Raw genomic sequence first — 20,297 nt, 5'->3', positions numbered from 1 at the left:
AGGCTTTTTTGGATTCTTCGTTGCCGAGCTAGAAGGCGGGACGTCGGAAGGTTTTGGTCAGTGTGCACCTGGACCTGGAGTTGGAGGTGGAACCGAAGCCTGTCCTGGTATGCGGAGGGTGTACAGGGTCAACGCTTGTATTCATGACCTGTTGAGCAGCTGGAAGAAGATCGTTGTCTTCCGATTCGGCTCTGGAAGCTGAATCCACTGCTTCGGAAACTATGTCGTCCTGCTGTTGTTCTTCGGACTCTACCTCGATCGGAGCCTCGTCTATGATGAGGTCTGGTGTCGATGAAGATGACTGTGACATCACACTTCGATCGGAGCCTCGTCTATGATGAGGTCTGGTGTCGATGAAGATGACTGCGACATCACACTTCGAGATCGACGGTCCCTGATGGTCTTCTTGGACCGTAACGAAGCGCAGGCCTCACAATCGCGACGCTCGTGCTCCGGAGACAAGCACAGACTGCAAACCTCATGAAGATCAGTGTGAGGAAATTTGTGTCCACACTGAGGGCACTTCTTGAAGGGTGTTCTTTCCATGATCCAAAGGCCCAATGGCGCAGTTGGGCCCGACGAACGCTGGAATCAAGAAGCGCAAGCCTTTCTTCGACGCGGGTAACTGAAATTACTGTGGAAGGAGATACTGATGGTATGATGTAGGACTGGAATTAGAAAAGAGATCGGAAACGGGACCAAACGATAAACACATCCAAGCCCGATGGCGGAAAAAAACAATCTGAAGATGGAGTAGATGCCCATGCGCACTACAATCTATAGGAGGAGTCATCCAACAGACAAAGACTCTTCCAAGACAACAATAAAGTGGAATCATCCGGACCCACCACCAGATGGTGATCTATGCAATAATGTGTGGTCTGCAGCCCATATGCCACGAACATAATAGTTTTGGAAGGTAGGGGAGGAGGCGCTTAGCCATTATTTGACTAAATATTTTATACTCAGTAGATAATAAAGAAAGGGTGCGGTAGCATGACATGTCACAGGGATCTCCATTCGGTTTGGGGAGAGGAGTGACTAGCGCTTGCATGGTTGTCACGGGAAGAGTGTGCCTCTCTAGCGCCGTCTTGTAGAGGTTCTCTAAACGTGGGTTCAGTTGCTCAGCATAGGCCGAATAAAATTATGCAGGTAAAACCATCCAGACCAAGAGTTTTATATCTGGGGAGGTCCTTGATGGCTTCTTTAATGTCAGTTTTAGTGATAGGGGCTTCCAATTCTGATTGAACATCTGTTGTTAGTTTAGGATGTGTAAGGTCATAAAAAAAGACGGCTAAGTGTTCATGTGATACAACAGTTGGGGCGCTGCATAGGTTTTTGTAATACGTACAGAATGCTGTATTGATATCTGCTTGAGTAGAAACAGCGGTACCATCCCAGAGAGAAATTGCTGTTATTGGGACAGGGGAGGGAACATCACGTATAAGGCGAGCTAGAAGGGTCCCTGATTTATTTGCTTCTTTATGACTACGCTGAGTGTATGCACTATAGTCTATTAGGTAAAGTTGTTCAAGGAGTTTAGCATGTTTAATTCTGGCTTCTTGTAGCTGTGCTTGTTAAGATGGATAAGTAATAGCCAAGTTTTCTAGTTTATAGAGAGAGCCTACTACTAAAGCAAGGTTCTTGTGCGTTTCCTGCCGAGCTCCCAAGGTGGCCCCTATAGCCGTGTCTCTAATCACGGTTTTAAATGCATCCCATTCGACTAAGCGGGAGGGTGCAGATTCTTCGTTTTCCGCAAAGTAATTAGTAATAGCTGTACCTAGTGTGTTTCATAAAACCCCGTCCTCCAGATTTTGTGTCCATAGCTGCCAAGTTGGAACCGGAGTGGGAACCCTCACTCATATTATTTCAAGCGGGTTATGGTCAGACAATGTTTTCCCGAGGTACGTAGACTCAACAATCTGGGACAACAGGTCTGTAGGTCTAAAAAATAGCGTGCTTTAGCGCCCAAATTTGTATAGCTTTAAAAAAAAAAAAAACATCTGCAAGCTCTCCTATCCTTTGAATGGGTTGTAGCTCTTAGTGCCACTAGTGTGACACTAGGAGGAGACACAGATGATGAAGCATGTCACCATTGATGAGTGATGGGAATCCGTCCTTTTATAGCACTTTTCCTTCTGTAGCCTGCTATAGGTATGTAGGTTAATGGTTACTGTTTTTAGGTCTTTTGTGGTTCTAAAGTCTGCTTGAACCCGTGGATATTGTTTTATGTATTTAAAAGTACATAACGCCCTGCTGTATCTATCCGTTGTTCCTTTAACACAAAGGGAACCCCATTCCGAAACCAAACAAGTGACCCTCTGGCAAAGGTGGAGTAAGAGGTGTTAAAAATGTGTCCTTCCCATTTTTTGGGCATTTTGCAGAGTTCTGAATTAGTTAAATGTGTTTCCTGAATAAGAGCTAGTTGGAATTTTTGCCTATTCAGCTGGGCATAAAGTCTGTGACGTTTGTGGACTGATCCATTCCCTGCACATTCTATGTCAATATTTTGTTTTTGCCTAACACTTCCATACCGCATCAAACTGATACAAAGGAGTGCCCTAGGGAAATGTGAGGAATACAATACATTGCGTGACATAGGGTGGACCAGGAACCAAGAATCCCTCCATGAACTATAACATCCAATATTAGGGCCAAAAATCAACTTACGCTGGTCCAAACCTATGCCGAAATTTACTAATTTCAAACAGTCATACAATGTAGTAACTGCAGGGGGGTGGGGTGGGTCCTATTCCTTGCATGCCCTAACAATTACATACAGAGCTACACACATGGTGGGACCCTATAGTATGTTAGACTAAACAGAAACCTGGGTAGAAAAAAAAACCCAAAGATTATGAGTACATTAATAACGTTGTATTTCCCATCATCGGGTCAAGATAAGGACATAATCGCGGGAGATCCACAGGAATCGATCTGCAACTTCAGCAAAATAAGTCCTTTACAGTTGGCGGGGTAATTAAGGAAACAAGACATCTTTGCTCTCAGAGTCCGACGGCATTGTGTTATCAGAATGTTCTGGGGATGTGACTTGTGTGGGGTCACGCACGGAGGCAGCTACCGCCAGCACTGACTCCTGTTCCATTAGGGCCTGCTCCGGTGATGGTTTTTTAGTGGACAGTGTTCACGTTGTCCTTCTGCGACGGGACCCAGGCTTGTTTGTTTGTGTCTGAACTCGTCCTAGTTGTTGATCTATTTTGTCCAGAGCCTGGGAGGGTAGAGTGGATTCAAGCTAAGCATCTGCTGTCTCAGGGCAATAAAAAAAGTGGCCTTTCTGATCGTAAAAATTCTTCAATCGTGCCGGGAACAACAGGGCATATTTCAGATTGAGGGCCTGAAGTTTCCATTTGAGTGGTTGCTAGGAAGCTCTTTGACGTTTTACTTGCACTGTATAGTCTGGGTAAAGAGAGATGCAGGTATTTTCATACTGAATAGGAACATTTTCTCTGGCTTTTTGTAGTAAATGGTCACGGTCCCTATAATTAAGGATACAGGCTATAAGTGGTCTGGGTGGCATTCCTGCAGTTGGCCTGCCCGTAGGGATTCGATGTGCACGTTCTACACAGAAAAAGGTAGGAAGACCTTCTAGGGCTACATGATCCTTCAGCCATTTTTCAACTAACTGGGTCGCGTTGGGGCCTTCTAAACGTTCCAGCAGCCCAATAATACGGACATTATTGCGTCTGGCCCGCCCTTCTGCATCTGTCGAGCAGAGTGGTCACCTGCTTTTGCATTTGTGACAACTGAACAGAGTGTTCCTTACGTTGTGGTACTAGGTCCAGCAGTGTCTGTGCATGATCTTTGACTGTCAGAGAGTTTATTATGATCTGCATGCAGGAGGGTAAGTCCAGAGGTGAGAATGCCAAGTTGTTGCTCGATAGATTGGCGCGAGTCCCTGATTTCAAGGAGAAATTGGTCCAACTTATCAGGAGGGGGTGACATGGCGGTCGGTGGGACACAACTTGATGATGTTTGAGAGGCCTAGTCACAATCCCCCTGAAGTGGTGTTTCTGTGGCAGGAACGTCATGCTGCTTCCCCTTTGTACGTCCCATCACAATGCTTGTGGTGCAATACAAGAGTAAGAAGGGCCGCCCAGTTGCGGTCCTAAGGCAAAGAGGCTGATCTAGCGATTGCGTCAATGAGCCAAGCTAGAGTGGCGGTGTGGTCGTAGAAGGGTGACAAGAGTTAAGCCATATACTGTAACTGGTGTAGTCCTTAGGGGTCAGGCGAGACAGGGCTGTGATCTACCTATTTAACTTGTTGCGTCAACCAGCCATCGTAAATAACACACTAGGCTAAGAGAACCTCACTCGTGCTGCGTAGTGAGAAGTCGTTCAGATCCAGTCTGGAGGGCAGGACCGGTGGAGAGTAGTCGGCAAACGGCCCACTAGCTGCACCACGAACCACAAGGGCCCTCAGTTATCCACTCAAATGACTCCTCGGGTATGCACTAAGAGTCCCTCGCAATAAGAAGAGGGGGCCACAGCGCCTCAACAGGTGATCTAAATAACCCCAGACAATAGTCAAAGTAGTCAAGACTGTGCTTTAGTGAGGGACACGTTGCTCAGGCCATTCAGGGAGGGCAAGCAACCAGCCATGCAGCACCGATCAGTAGTGGAACAGAGCCCGAAGGGGCCGAGGCAAGAGAAGCATTCCAACAGTCAATCCAATCCAAGCATTAACGGATGAGGCAGTAGATTCTTTGTCTCAGTCTGCCCACTATTCAAGTAGATTACGAGGACCCAGTCTTAACTGCTTCAATAGTGGGGGCCAGAGCGGCAGTTAAATTTCAAAGGATTCTGAACCTCCCTTGATTTTCAGTCACACGTACTGCCTCACCTCCGTGCCAGTGAATGAGTATACTCCGTTTGTGTGCCGCTGCAATCCGGGAGCAAGGGCAGAGAGAGGACAGACATGCCCCTGAAGGAGGACACACCAGCAGTATTGGTGCGCAGGCCCCAACACCCGCAGGGAGACAGGAAACACGCCACTGCCGTCAAGGCCCAGTGACGCAGCTGACCTGGTGTGTGATGGCAACACCTCACAGGACTATGTGCAGGCACCTCTGGGGAGTCAGCGGCTCCGGCAAGCTAGGATCAGCAATTGTTTTTCTGCTGTAGGGCCCGTGTTCAGTCAACGACCCTCGGAGCAGTCCCCCACACAATAGGGAAAGTGCGTCACACTGCACAGGTGTTACGCTCAGGTCCGTCTGGTACAGAGGCCCCCGCCGCCAGTCAATGGTACACACATCTCCGGGCAGGTCCAAGGTTCACAGGGGGCAGACTACATAGTCGCGCAGAGCCGTTCAGTACCGCGATCGGTGAGCGGCCACCCGGCTGCCGTTTCCTGTTAGGACGCACCACTCAGCTTCGCTAGGCCAGGGAGTGCAGTGTCAGGTTTTCAAGGATTTCCCCGGTGATCGCGAGGATCCACAGGGTTGGTAGTGCAGTCGATCGATCCCTGCTGCCCCACCGTCGTATAGGGGGAAAGTTACAGTAGAGTTGCCCCCAGGTTCCTCTGTAAAGACCCGATATTTTGGGTTCCAGCTGGGAGCTCTGTTAAGATTTGGCCACCATGCTTGGCGGTTAGTCATGCCCCCCCCAAGCCCCTATGGCCTTATAACCTTTCATTATTGCTAGTAGCTCTCGAGAGCATACCACATACATATTTCCTTTTTTTCCCATTTTGTTTACAGGGGACATTATGTCCATGCACTTCCACCAACTTTTATTTATTTTGGTTGAAAATGTTGCACTGCAGAAGATGTTAAGCCCTGCAGTGTTTATTTTTCCTTCTGCCAGAAGTAGCAGGGCATCCAGGAAGCTCTAAGCTCGCCTGGTCTTCCTCCTCTACAAGAAACGGGCACAAGGAATATAATGGCATGCCTGCGAGGACAACTAAGCATATTGCTTTTCAAAATATACACAACTAGTGTTGCTTCTGTAAATCGCAATAGGCACCGTAATTTTTCTTCTAATCCTACTGCTAAATGGACGGGAAATCACTATCCGACGTCCTGGTCACCTTCCTCCAGCCAAATGATGTGGGAGGAGGACTGCAACAGCAACTTAACACTGTGATATGTCAGCATCAAGCTTCTTCGGAGCATTTAACTGCTCCTCCAGTCTCCTGAGACTAGGACAACTGTCAGCTGCACCAATGTCTAAAGATTAGAGCTCTCATGCAGGAGGAGCATGAGAGCTCCAATTTTTAGACATTGGTGCAGCTGACAGTTCTCAGGGTAGCCGGCTGTGGGTGGGGGATGAGAGTGTCACCTGTCTGCCAAGGCAAAGCCAGTTGAAGAAGTTTCCGTTCCCTCCTGCCCTATTGGGAATAATGTGCACCTTACATCATGCCCTTCGACAAGGCTGGAAAGAATTCAACAAAGCATATTCCCTCTCCCTAAGTAGGGCTGCCAAAGAGGCCATAACAGCAAAACTAAACAGTTAAAGAAAAGTTTTTGTTAGTTACTCAAAAGGCAAAAGCATTTAATACAAAACAGAAACTCCCTAAAAGATAAGCAGTTGAAGTGATGTGAACGTTATGATCAAAAACTTCAAAGACACTAACATTCTCTATTTTGGTGAGGTATGTCAAATTCTCCCCAAGACTGCTCACAATGTCACTTTGCTCAAATGACATCACTGATATCACATATATCATCTTCAGTGACATCACTGATGACATCACTGAGGCTGCACATCATTGCTCTTATACACATAGGTTAAATGATACTGTAAACACAGTCTTGATTCTATATGCACCTTTTGCAAAGACATCTAGATGTTGTTGAAAAGACTAACTGCTCCACTAAGAGCTTACAGAAGCAGTGGCACTGCCTGCTGCGTACCGTTGAAGACTGTACCCAGTAGTCAAAGAAGGAAGTGGTGATGAGCACAGGCCCAAGCCGAAAGCCATGCTCTGCATTAAGCACCTAGCTGGCATAGCACAAGGATGAGCCCAATGGGCACTGAAGAAAAGGGAGTTAATTAAAGAGTGCCAAGGACAACGTCTAGAAAGTGCTGAGTATATTCAAACACTGAACCTAGAAGGCTCTGCAGGAAGGGCTCCTGCATGCAGAAACTGGATGAAGGCCAGATCCTGCACCAAGACGGTTGTGAACTTCGAGAATGGTCAATCCTATATTCTCTGAAAAGGGGGGGCTGAAGTTCCAGCCCTACACCCAGAACACTCCAGAGAGAAGGCCATGCTGGTAGGATTTTGGAAGGGGGAGGGGCTGAGCACTGGGCCGGGGCAGAGCTCGACATGCGCAGCTGTAGGTCATGCCCTACACTTGAGGGACACTGGGGTGATGATCTGCTTTAGTGATGTCACGATAATATCAATGTTAATGTCGCTTGCAATGTCATCTGTGTGATTGTGTGTGAGAGAGAAGAAGCAAATTGTGACTGAGTAGCTCTGGTTTTAATTTGTAACCATAGTGTCCCTTCAACTGAAATTAAATATGGAAACACATACATATATCGTGCACTGGCTGAATATTGAGAAGAATGGCATAATAAAGATGTTGAAAGACTGGCACTAACTTGACTAAATAGCAAGAATTGTATTATTCGGACTTACTGGTACAAATCCATGCCCCACTATTGTGTAACAGAACAGTGTTCCAAATGTACACACATAGGTATAGGTCCTTTGCTTACCTCCTCTAGTTCTTGCCAATTGTAGTTGTTGTTTCCCACGACCATAGCTCTCAGTTCGGAAGGTTGGAAGAGTTCAAGCACTTTTCCACCACACACCTTCAAGAAACCACTTGAGAATGCTGCAAATGACTCTTCCACCGAGTGATTGAAGACATAATTCACATAGGCAGCTACAAATTCTTCCCTAAAACATGAAGAGTGCAGTTGTAGAGGAAAATGGTAGTATAAAGGTGCTGACGGAAAATAAGAAATAAGATGCTATCCTTGTCACAGTCCAGAATACCAAGAGTTTGATAATTCACTGCATTAATGTCATTTTGAAATTTCACATTCTTCATACAGTCTCAGCATCAATTCATTAATCTAGGGATAAACCATTTTACAGGGCATTATGTCTTGATGGGTGATTCACTATATCTGTTGTATCACATGGCAGAAATTCGAAGTGGCTGTGCTGTATTGTGCAGAAAACATTATCGTTGGCATTGTGTCCCACAACATTGCATGACTTCGTAATGCCTCATGGACTGTGTGAAATAACATACATTTAGCAGCAGGGCTAGAGCTATGAGGGAGGATGTTGGAAGTTTGCTGGCAGTGTCCAGTCAACTATGTTGACCATTGTATCCCCCACTCCTGGCGGTTGGAAGTATTTGTGGGTGAAAACTCAGTTTTTTAATGTATTATTTTGAATGCAAGTTTTTCACTTCCTTCATTCAGGAGCTTATTTATTGAATGAAGTGTATTTGATGTAAAGCCCTCTAGATTACCAGAAATACATTACTTCTGCTAGCTACAGTTACATTACTTTATGATTCATCTTTCAGTCTTGCACCTCTATATTCTATACTTTTATGCAAGCTTTTCCTAGGAACTGCACCAACAGTGGTACAAGCTATGACTCATGAGAACTAGCTTCTCTCATGTAAAACCAAAGAGAAAACTGGTGAAGGAGGCTAGATAGGCAAAGGGACGAGAAAAACGAGGGTTAACACCGTTTGTTGTTTTCATGAAACTATTTTGAATGAGGGCATGAAGCTATGTTGTGTATCACTTTATTTGTTGATAATAGTGCGGTTTAATGGTTTGCTTTACTATGAATTGCAATCATAGCTGTCCCCTTCGACCAGATTGTATGATCCTAAAAAGTCCATCATTTTCCCTTTCCCCTGATCTTCTATCTGCAAACGTTATTAACAGTCTTATACAATTCAGTTAATACATATCCAGGCATTTTAAGTTACATCATTCACTGACGGACTCTGTGGAGATGCCCCTCAATTAATGATCCTGGACTGTAAACTCAGGAGTAGCCCACACTAACCTTACAACTACTCTTTAGGTTACAGTTTTCTTGACCCAGCCTCCCCAGCATGTCACTCTATACTCCTATCCCCTGAAGAGGAGAGTCCTAGCTATGAAGTGCTGAAGAGGTATCCACTGTCCCGTCTTAATTAATATTAACCCGTTTGTCCCCCACCCTTTGACATCTTTATGATCACAAGGCAGTGGTACAGTCCTACGTGGACCACACACACATTTATTTTGTATTTAGTTTTCTATTGTACAAAAGGACCTGTACTAGTAAATGGGGTGATCTCTTTATAGATAACAACTGTTCCTTCTTTCGCACCCAGTGACAAGTGTTTATTGGTGCTGATTTTACAATGGCCCTCTGGATGTAATGAGCGGGGCACTCACTTACCTAGGACATGGGCTAATTCGACTTATACCCCACAGGGCTCTTCCCATTAGTGCTTGACCCATGGGTGTCCACAGTTCATGTTTTGGGCCACTCCGCCGGTATTCTAAACTGGGTTGCCTGATAATATAATAAAATGCTTAAGGAGACCTCTCTACCTTGATTATAGGTGTTGCGGTCATTTGATCAGTCTTTCTTTCACACAACCCAACAATCATTTTGAGAAGTGTATTTGCACTAGTGCAATTGTCACATTATCCATGGGAACCAGAAGGGAATTAAAAATATCACAGGGCACTGGGGTCAGAGATCTTTATTGCTTTAATCCTACCAAAACAAAAAAGGTACACATGTGAAGCATTTGTTAAGGTCTGTCCATACGTCTGAAAAACACTTTTTGCCACTGGCTTCGAAAAAGCTGGCTTTACAAGTGGCAATCTCAACCCTCAAAGCCTGTGATAGTTTTCAAGGGCCGATTAAAACTGCTAACCAATTTCAGGTTCCTGACCTCTATAGGGAACAATGTTGAGTACTTTAGATATCATAATACTTTTCTTCCATCCAACAACTTTCATGCGTAACTCCTTCCCTAAAGTTGGCTAGGGTGGACTGTGTGGAAGTTCAGGTTATTAGGATTGTGAATACTGATAGCTTGTGTTTGCACCCCATGAAGTGGAACTGTTCAGTACAGGATTTCACTGGATATGTTGGGATAGAGTACAATAGTAGGGTTAAAGAAAATATGACATGTCTGTAACACTCCGCTTGAGCCATGTAGAGTTGTAATTTCACATGTTGTGCACTCTCCTACCATGTAGTTTTGAGTTTTTAATATTACAAGTAGTTTTTTTCTTCAACGTTCTTCTTTTGCATTTGAGCATGCATCTGTGTGTGCTGAGCTTATTGGAGGTAAAGATGCAAGTAGTATTGAAGCATTTGGTAAACCATCCAAGCTCTTCAGGGTGGAGGATGGGTGAATGACAACTTAGACTACAACAATGAACCAGCCAATTGGTACAATTAATGTTTACCCTTTATGGCATCTGTAGTAGTAGGTTGCATGCTATGCAGCGAGTGTAAAGCAGTAACCTTACTCCATTAAAACAGCGACATGCAGAATGTAATGGAAGCAGTAATAAATAATATTGTAAGATGGTTTTGGCAACTTAATGAACGTGCTTGGCATGTATATTAACACCGTTGATTTGATAAATGTATGGTGTTTCATAAATGAATGAACAGATATCCAAGTAGTTGTTTTGCAGAGCCACCTAATGGAATGTTCTCCAGACAGTAGTAATAGTTCACAAGGCGTGAATCAATCTTTGCTTGTTTTTAAGGCAAACAAATATAAAACTATCAAGTTAAGGGAGATATGTGAAGCTTTTCTATTTGCATTCACACTTGGATAATGTCTGCTCTCATGTTCAAACCAATTTATTTTCTAACTGCCTCTCCCCATTTTTACAGGTTTTTTAAATGCGAGATGTTTTCTAGAATCTAGATGAAGAAGCTTTAGCCTCTGTAATGCCTAGAAGACTTTTTGTTCTGAACATAAACAATTCTACAAATTATGGAGCATTCAAGATTTATTTTTTCAAAATACAAGATTTTTTTTTTTTTGCACTATCCCTATGGCTTTGGCCAAATATCCTGCGTCCCTGCCTTGGGATACCAACATAACGGAAACAATGCTTACTGTTCCTGACACAGATGGTAGCACAGAAGATAATGAAGTGGTTAGTACACACTTTGATTTTATACATCAGAATTACTCACAATAGAATATAGCATGTGGAAAATACTTGATTATAGTCCCTCAGAAAAGTTAATGTGGTTCTCTTCTAATTAGTAGAGTGTGCTTATGTACTGCCTTTAAGTGTTTCTTTCACTTTAGCATACCAAATCTGAATGCATTCAACAACCACTGGTCAATACCTGCCTTTGAAATTAGATTTCCGAAATATTGCACGGAAATGGAAAGAAGGCGATTTTGTTTCCCGTAAAGTGGACAACTATAACCAATGTGGGACACAGGTAACTATCTAACACCAAGTGTGTGTTACAATTAATTTGCAAAAGTTTGTGGATTGGTAAAAATATTGGTGCCACAATGGACTGATTTATATGAAAAGGAGACTCCACTTTTGGTATCTTAGCACTACTATGACAGCTACTTACATGCAAGACTCGCTCTACAGAGGACATTGCCTATAGTGGACTAAAGCTGGAGAAATAGGTTTCTGTTGCTAGAAAGCCATCCTGCCATGTGAGTTGTTGGAAAAACACATGTATAATTGATCAAACAGTGAGCCCATTAATCTTGTTAGGGCAAAATTTAGATCCCAAGAAGGCACAGGCATGATTTTGGGTAAAATCATTTTTTTCAGCTCTTCCACAAGCACCTGTATAACTAGATTTCTATTAGGCACAAAATGTACTTGTAGGGAGGTATACGCCATGGCTGATTTTGCAAGTCTTGAAAGACTGAGAAATGTCATGAAGAGAAGCATTACGCAGGTGCAGGTGAAGAGAAGTGTTACAAGACTTGTAGTTAGGCAACAGGATTCCTTTGTGAAGAGACATACAGTTTGGAAATTAGAGGGAAACAACACTACAAAATTTCAGATGCTAAACGGCTGAATTTAGAGATTTCCGATTGGAATGTAGATTCAAACAATGCTTCTGACTACGCTCAGTTGATGGGGTATCTTGCAAACAAGATGAATCCACATTTCCAGTATAAACAAGAACCATGGCTGTAGTGCTATGCGGGACCAATGAGTATAGCTGTAATGGGTATCGACACATTATGCAAACTACAAATGGTATCAATGGCAACTGGGCAAGAGTCTATACAAAGGTCCCTGATCAATCTCTATCCAAGGAGCATATCCTAATGAATGGAGTTGAGGTTACTGGGGGCGTGATTTAGCATTTTATGCCACATGCAGCAATCAGATTGATGTGAGGTATCCCCTGCCTTGAAAGTAGCATTTTCAAATGCAAGTGTTGATTTCCCTGTTCTGTCTTCTAATGATTTCTTACTAGGAGATCAGCAACATCATTCTTGGCAAATATTACACCGGTAGAGGAATTTAATGACAATGAGCCTGTTGCTAAAGTGTTTGTGGTATCATTGAAAGTTGAGAAGAAAGAGTGCCTCCCTGCCTTTGAGTATAGTACGTGATGATCATTTGGTTAGCTCAAAACATTTTTCCTGGAATGCTTTAGGTGCTACCAGTGTGCTTTGACCTCAAGCACACTGGTATGCAATTGTGTGTCCTTTTGCAACAATTTGCTCCAAGTTGTCATGTTTACTCCCCAACCTCAGCATGTCCATCAGTGAAGCCTGCACATCTTCGGAGAACCCAGTAGAGCTCCATCCAAGCATACCGACGATGACAAGGGTCATTACAAAGGCCAAAAAGGCAGTTCCAATGCATAGTAAATGTTTTAGAAGTGAAGCACCTGAGCTTTACTACGGTCCAGCACTGGTACAGTGCACAGAGTCCTAAAGCCAGTAAAATCAGGCAGGCAAAAATAGGGTAATTTCTCACAGTATGCTTTCAGGGTCAGCTGGATAAGAAGGTCAGCACAGTTTTAACAACTATAATTAATCTACACTTCAAAAACACCAATTTTAGGACATTTCCACTTCAGATGTACAAATGTAGTTTCAGATTTACCTTTACTGAGTATTCATTACTCCAGCTCCTGTTAATTTTGTGAAGGATGTAAGTACAATCCAGCTTGCTGAACTGAGTTAGTTTAAATCAAACATTGCAAGTAACTCTCTTGGCTTTTATGTCCTCACTACAATCTGATTGTCACTTCTTTTTGGCATCCAGTAGTTTTATTTCTTCCAAATCTACTCAGTTTATTTATAAGAACATAACACATTAACATATTTAACCATACTAACAAATAGAATAGCTATCTGGTCTCATAAAAAAGGTGAAAAGATGTTTAGTATAACTCTCAACCAAAACTTAAGGCATATCAAATGTATACATGGAACATTTGTTTATCTACACACTGATCAATCAATATCCTTAAGACCGTAAGGGTGAAGAATTAAAAATAAATGCAAACCCAAAATGTAGAAATTAGATAACCAATAGTAAATGACAAATCACTGAACATTCAAGCATTTGGATTTACTTTCTTAAATGCTCAAGAGTAGGCAGATACGGCAGCATAACATCTGATATTTCTTGTAATGCTATCAATTCCCTGGCCCTCAACCTCTAGCCCCCAAAATAACTTCAAAACCCTTAAACAATATCGAAACAACTTTACCCAAAAAAGTAGGCCTTTCTCTGGCCAGTTAACAAACACCCTGAATTATCTTCCCGCCCCCAAACTGGACTATCTGGAAAGATACTTAAGGAAAATTACAAGGCAGTACTCTCATTTTTCTCAACTCTCAGTGACCCCCCCCCCCCCACCATGACAGAAGATAACAGACAGTGCAAATTAAAAATGGCTATAATCTAAAGACTACCCATACATAGTCCCAAGCTTTCTCCAACTAAACCCTGGTGAACATCAATTAAGTAATTGCTGAGAAACTACTTTTTCAATAAGGTTAAATATTGTTTGAAGTTTCTTTCTATCACTTTTGTATTCATCCCTAGGCTCCTTTTGTGAGTATTACTGACACGCTCTGAAATATACACACAACAAGATGATGGACGGAGTGCTGAAACTTTTCAAATACTCACCCTCAGTCAAGAAAACATGGGGAGCAGGGTCAAGACTGATTTGCACATGCCTGGGTCTAAACTGGAATCGCGTGGAGTGCAAAGAAACAATGGATTTAACCCAGATCTGTGACTGGATGTGAATGTTTGATTTGTTCAGCATTCAAACCATCATCTGTTCTTTTTGCGTTTGTCACCCTAAGAGGGAAGGGAATGCCCAGACGTGGGTCCAGTGCTGGCCAAGCCACCAGATTCAAGCTAGCCTGGCTGAAGAGGGATGATACCCCGAAACCGGTCCCAAGATGCTTCTTTCTGGTCCAGGGAGTCATGGGCTGGCAGATCAGACTGGATTGTTCCCATCGGTAGCAGGGTCAAGACTGATTTGCATATGGCTGTGTCTTAATTGGAATGGCGTGGCAGCCGAAAAACAATGGATTTAAGCCAGATTTGCGACCTGAGGGTGAATGTTTGATTTGTTCAGCATTCCGTCCATCATCTGTTCTTTTTGCACATTTTGAAATACAGCACATATATGCCTCTGTCCTTTCCTGTAGCCAACATTATATGCCTTCCTTTACTACAAAGTAGGGAAACATCGCTAAAATCGGTTGCATAGATGTTTTGTATTCTCTCAGAGCACACTGTCCAGTATTATTCCCCTTGTCCTAAGACAGTCTGAGGCTACCAGGCTCTAACTTTAACAAAAGGTGTTTTTTACCATTGGTGCACTGGGGCCACAATACTATTGGACCAAAAAATGGTGAACAAACCACCTTTCTTCCAGAGAGATGGCTTTTTGATGATAAAAAGCTTCCATCTCCCTTCGCTGAATCTTATGAGGTTTCACAGCGAGTGGGAATTTGTTGGTGGAGGGGAGTAACCAGTAGTTGCTTGCATCCTTCCTGTGCCAAATGTGGGTACTTAATTTTCAATGACCCTCTGTATCTAGATATGGACTTCACCCTTTTTCATCACTCTTAAGTAACCTGGTCATATCATAAGAGGGGCTTTACTCGCTACTCCCCATGCATTTAAAGTTACCCTTTCCACTACCCTTTGAGCAAATTAATCTTTACAACATAGTTTAAGCATAGTAACTGTTTCTTTAGCTCATGTATTGGTATTCCCTGTTCATTCTTCCATACCCTACCAATTTGTGTAGTCTCTGGCGTGTATGAATCTTCAACATAGTGCTGGAGCCAAGCTCCTGTCCTACAGTTGGGAACACTGGTCACAGCATGGGTCAGAATTAGTAATAAAGTAAGTAAGGTGGATAGAGTGGCAGTAGAACGGAGACCATCAGGAACTGGCTTGAGATAAATACTCTGTTATACTAACAACAAAGCTAAGGACCACTCAACTAAAGCCAAAAATATTTTCCGTGGAGCTTTATCCACTAGACATATTTGAAGGGAATGAGCAGTACTTTTTAAAGCCCACAATTAATGTTGCCATATGCTTACCGGTTGTTCTTTGTCACAGTGATTTTGTCTCCCTCGGGCACAAGCATCTTCGTTTCAGTCACTCCATAATTCACCCTGCAAATCTGAACCACAAGAAAACGAAATAAACACTTTAAAGATTCTAACACACTGCCCCTTCATTTACATAAACAGTTTACTTCCTATGGCTATTTCTGACATAACCGAGATACTTTACATTAAGTCACCACCAATCAACTTCAGCTATAGTAAGTCTCCTTTTTAAGATCCAAGCTAAAAGTTACATCAACTGTAATTATGTACTGGGCGTTGTGAATCCTAGTGCTAAAGACACCAGTGGTGTTGGACAACTCAGTGTCTGAAAAGTTCCTGAAACAGTTTTTGAAAATAATTCTGAGGAAAGAAAAGTATGCCCATGTTTAGGAGCTCTAAGAAGTATTTTGCAACCATAGAATGCAAGAAATAGAAGCAAGTTGGTAGATTACTGAGGTGGGTGCTAGGTGAAAGGAAAGTGGAGATCAAGCTTTCAAACCTTTACATTTGTCTTTGCATATGAAAACATTCTGCAGTGCACTGTCAGTGATAGGCAGTGAGTCCCAAAGGTCATGATGCAGGGAGCTGAAAACAATGAGTAAGTTGGAGATCTTACTAGAAGACACACACACCCCCTCCTCCATACTATCAAAACATACATTGTCAGCTTCTTAAAGGGCATCTCTTAATTTGCAAATGAACACACTAGACTGACCCTAACACCAATTTGTCTAAGGTTTTATGATCAGGCATAATGTTCATTTTAGAGGTGAGCAACTTTACCTCTTTCGATTGACAGTCCTTCTGATCCTACCAGGAAATAATCCTAATACTTAACTTACTATTAAAGCTTTTAGTGTCATATTAAAAGCAAATGTATATTGGAATTTACTCAGTGACACATATCACATCTAGGGACTTTGCATTAACAGGCTGCCAACCTTCTCTATATTGATGAGGAAGTCTACCTACGATTGCCTAGATCCATAAGATATTGTTGTCTAGGGCAAAGGCAGGAAGCTGCTGCAAGGGAAAAGGTTCTTACATTTCTCACTTTTCATTAATCGGTCACTAACTGAAACAGATTTCTCTAATGTACATTACACAGCTGAGAAGGAGAATGCAATCTTAGCTAGTTTAAAGAAGGGAAAAATGAGGCATGTCCGATTGGGTTCTATAAATTACAACAATCATAGTGGATGATGTAGATTCCTTCCAAGACCTGCACAGGATTGAGGTCAAGGCAGAAGTGTTAGGAATGCAGAATGAAACAGTCTGGTGGTATTACATAGTTACTAACCGTTTTGGGGGTGAATAAGGTAGGAAATAAAGTAAGGGGTCAAAAATGTGGCATTCAGCTTGAGAGATAATATTATGTGCAAAGAGATGAACAAATACAGTGTCTAACATGGATCCTTCATTTCTCCAATAAAAGCAACAGAGCACGGTCACACAATAAAAGCCACATTTAGCCATTGATGGATGAAGAAGCTTCAAAGTGCCTGGGGTGTAGGCAATGCCTTTGCTGTCCAAGCTGCAGTCCACCCACCAGATTTTGACTGTTCAGCTGTGTTGGGGAGGATGATTTACCAAATTTTCTGCAGCTGACTTTGTGGTACAACCAGGTTTACAATGTCCTAGTGGCATGGCAGAGCATTTTCTTTCCCAGTTACTTAGATGTCAGAATCCCTTTCAGAGGGCCACAGGGCAAGCAGGAGTTACACGGTGCAACCGTGAAGGTTGTGGCCTTTTATTTCTAATGGCCCAGCGCAGGCCAACTATGGGTCTTGAGTAACTGGGACAAGTACTACCCCTTATGCACTTGACTCTCCGTGGTGAGTGGGTTGAGCAGTGCAAGGCTTCTCAGGGGGGGATGGAGATTGGGAGGTGGGGAGCACATAGAAAGTACAAGTCGTACAAAATCCACAAGAGCAAGTTCCTCCAAGGTTCCTTGGCCTGGCAATCAGACTTGCCCGGTCTTGTGAAGGGCTGAGGTTCAACTGGCCTGGACGTACATCAGCAGCCCAGCAGTGAGAAGAAGTCTGGAAGGTGTGGCAAGTTGGCAAGGGTCCATTGTGCTCCTCCAGTCATTTGGTAGGTTTTCCTGAGTCTGGTCTCAGGTGTTCCTGGGTTCTGGTGATAGAATCGGTGCTCTTTCCTTCGGATCAGTATCTGCTTTGCTGCTCTAGTGCAAGCTACTAAAGGGAGATAGCTCTCTTTTTTACTGCACCCTTACTCCTGGCAGGGGTTACAAAAAACACATTTCCAGTGACGACTTCTTTGGGGTGACAGCCCTCTTTCTAGTACCAGCGCTGTACCAGAACAACGCCCCTTATCTTCACTACGACCCCCACCTGGCATAAAGGAGTTTCTGCAAAAACAACAATTGATGGACAGAATGCAGCACAATGTCATACGTTCACCCCAGTACAGAGATCTGAGCCTAAATCCATCGTTTTTTGCTCCCCAAGCCATTCCAGATTGAATCCAGCCATATGCTTTTCAGTCCTGCCCCTGCACCCAATGGGAGCAGTCCAGCCCGAACTGGCAGGCCAGGTCCTCCCTGGACGTGAAACAAGTATCCTAGGACCGGTTTCGGGGCTTCACCCCTCATCAGCCAGGATAGCTTGACTAACTAGTTACTTACCTTCGGTAACAATGTATCTGGTAGAGACAGTCTAGCCACAGATTCCTTAACTTAGAATATCCCCAGGCGTCAGATTGGATCTGGAAAAGTTTCCGCAGCAGCACCTCTGCACGCCGGGTAAGGCGCCGCCTGGCTCTTCCTTGACATTGTACACGGATATCACGTCAGCGGAGCTATATATGCCCCTCCCGGCGCGCTGACGCCAGTTTTCGTCGGACAAACTTTTCTGTGTCAGAAAGAGGAAGAACGGGGAGGACGGGCGGGCGTTAAGGAATCTGCGGCTAGACTAAGTCTCTACCTGATACATCCTTACCGAAGGTAAGTAACTCGTTCATCTGATAGAGACGTCTAGCCGCAGATTCCTTAACTTAGAATAGATACCAAAGCCATACACATAGAGGAGGTGGGTCTGCGACTGAACCTCATCAAGTACCCGAAAGAACTTAGTCGACCATAAGGTGACTTAACAGCACCGTCAACCTTGGGGACGAACCTTTGCAGGAATGATAGCGCAGTGAACCACCAGACCATGAAGCTCTAAAGAGAGCGGAAAGCAATGGGAGGCAAACACACTAAAATCCGTCAAGAACAGCATGAAACCCCCCTTTTATGTATACCGGGTTGAGAAAAGGAAAGAATCTTGGTGCCATATTCTCTGCCTTAATTTACGGCGCCCAACCTAATACACAGGTTGGCTATAGTGCCCGGTTAGTATTCATGGCTGGTTAGCCTTCTCTATGTTCATTCCGTACAGCCGTTTGGCTGATTCTCTTGTTTTATTTTATCAGTCCTCTGACTGTGTGCTTAGCCCAAGAGGACACCCCTTCTGGGAGACAGCCTTACCCTATGTGGGGTATTCGCTGGCGTTAGGTTCTGCCTTTGCCTTTGTACGCTCCTAAGGAGTCTCTGAAGAGACGTCTGCTGGGAGTCACTTGACTCTTCCTACAGAGTTCTCATATACCTTGCTCTATTGCACGTTCGGTTGGTTTGTCTGTAGGGCATCGGAATCTGGCATAGGCAAAGGAGAAACGGTACACTAAAAGTAATAAGAAACAGACCATACAAGACAAGATGGAGGTGTACTAGATAAAGTGTTACTTTATCTAGTACACCTCCATCTTCTCTTGAATGGTGTCTTTCTTATTACTTTTAGTGTACCGTTTCTCCTTTCCCATTATCACCACCCCCAATCTTCTCACTTTAATCAATTATTCTTTTATTCCTCATTGCCATTAGCTTAAACATGAAGTATTACAGAATATACACTATTACTGTAGCAGTTTGATTGGGGGGATATCCCCTTCGATATGAGAATATTACATGGTGATGTTTTGACTTAAGGATGTTCGCCCAATAGACACTGATATGGTCCTTCTTTTTCTCCTTTCTCCTTCCCCAGGTTCATATGTTTTATATTGTATATATATATGTGTGTATATGCATGTTTATCGATGTATGTTTATTTATACAATCGATTGTGAGTCCTATCTTATGTCACAACAAGTAGTGTTATCCCGAGCACTCTGTCAACTGTTTTCAACAAATTTTTAAAGTATACTGGTGGGTGCCCTTGTCGTCGCACGTAGCCTGCACGTGCCTTTAAGAATCAAGCAAGTGTTGAGGATAGTGACACTAGCCTCTAGACTGGGCTCTCCAATAACGACGAAAACGAAGTTTTCTCATTCAAGATCATCCAAGTTTATTCAGTTCAAAACATTTTTAGATCCATTTTGTAATTTAACGTAATGTTTTCTTTCTTGCCAACATAATAATATTCTTATGCCGTGCTGTCAATCAATACATTAATCCACGTTTTGAAAATACCCAATGCATTTCGGGTCAAACAACAGCCATGACCCTTCGTCAGGGGTCTATAAAAAGGAAATCAAACAGGACCAAATTAGTCACCCTACAAATGGCCAACAATACTAAACAATAAGGCATAGCGTCACTCTCAACCGCACAGCGTGAGGGAAAAAGGAAAAACGAAACCGTCGTGATCAAAAGTGAGACGCAATGTGCCAGTTCAAGAATTCATCACGCATAACGTAAAGTCTAGAAAACCTGAGCAGAAGTATGCT

The 20,297-nt window shown here is 43.3% G+C and overlaps 1 protein-coding gene across 3 annotated transcripts in view; it reads right to left on the bottom strand.

Annotated features, from left to right (window-relative positions):
• Nucleotides 1–20,297, bottom strand: part of HERC3 (HECT and RLD domain containing E3 ubiquitin protein ligase 3) — a 667,675-nt gene that overhangs the window by 35,272 nt on the left and 612,106 nt on the right. For all 3 annotated transcript variants that reach the window (XM_086961614.1, XM_086961616.1, XM_086961615.1), the window contains exons 23-24: nt 15,558–15,640; nt 7,687–7,870 (exon numbers count right to left, since the gene is read on the bottom strand). In XM_086961614.1, the coding sequence (XP_086817740.1) occupies nt 7,687–7,870; nt 15,558–15,640 (267 nt within the window). The remainder of the gene's footprint in view (nt 1–7,686; nt 7,871–15,557; nt 15,641–20,297) is intronic.

The sequence above is a fragment of the Lissotriton vulgaris genome, chromosome 3_1 (genome assembly GCF_964263255.1).
Source record: "Lissotriton vulgaris chromosome 3_1, aLisVul1.2, whole genome shotgun sequence".
Taxonomy (NCBI): Eukaryota; Metazoa; Chordata; class Amphibia; order Caudata; family Salamandridae; genus Lissotriton; species Lissotriton vulgaris.
The sequence above is the reverse complement of the archived record's forward strand: the minus strand, read 5'-3'. Positions and strand labels throughout refer to the sequence as shown.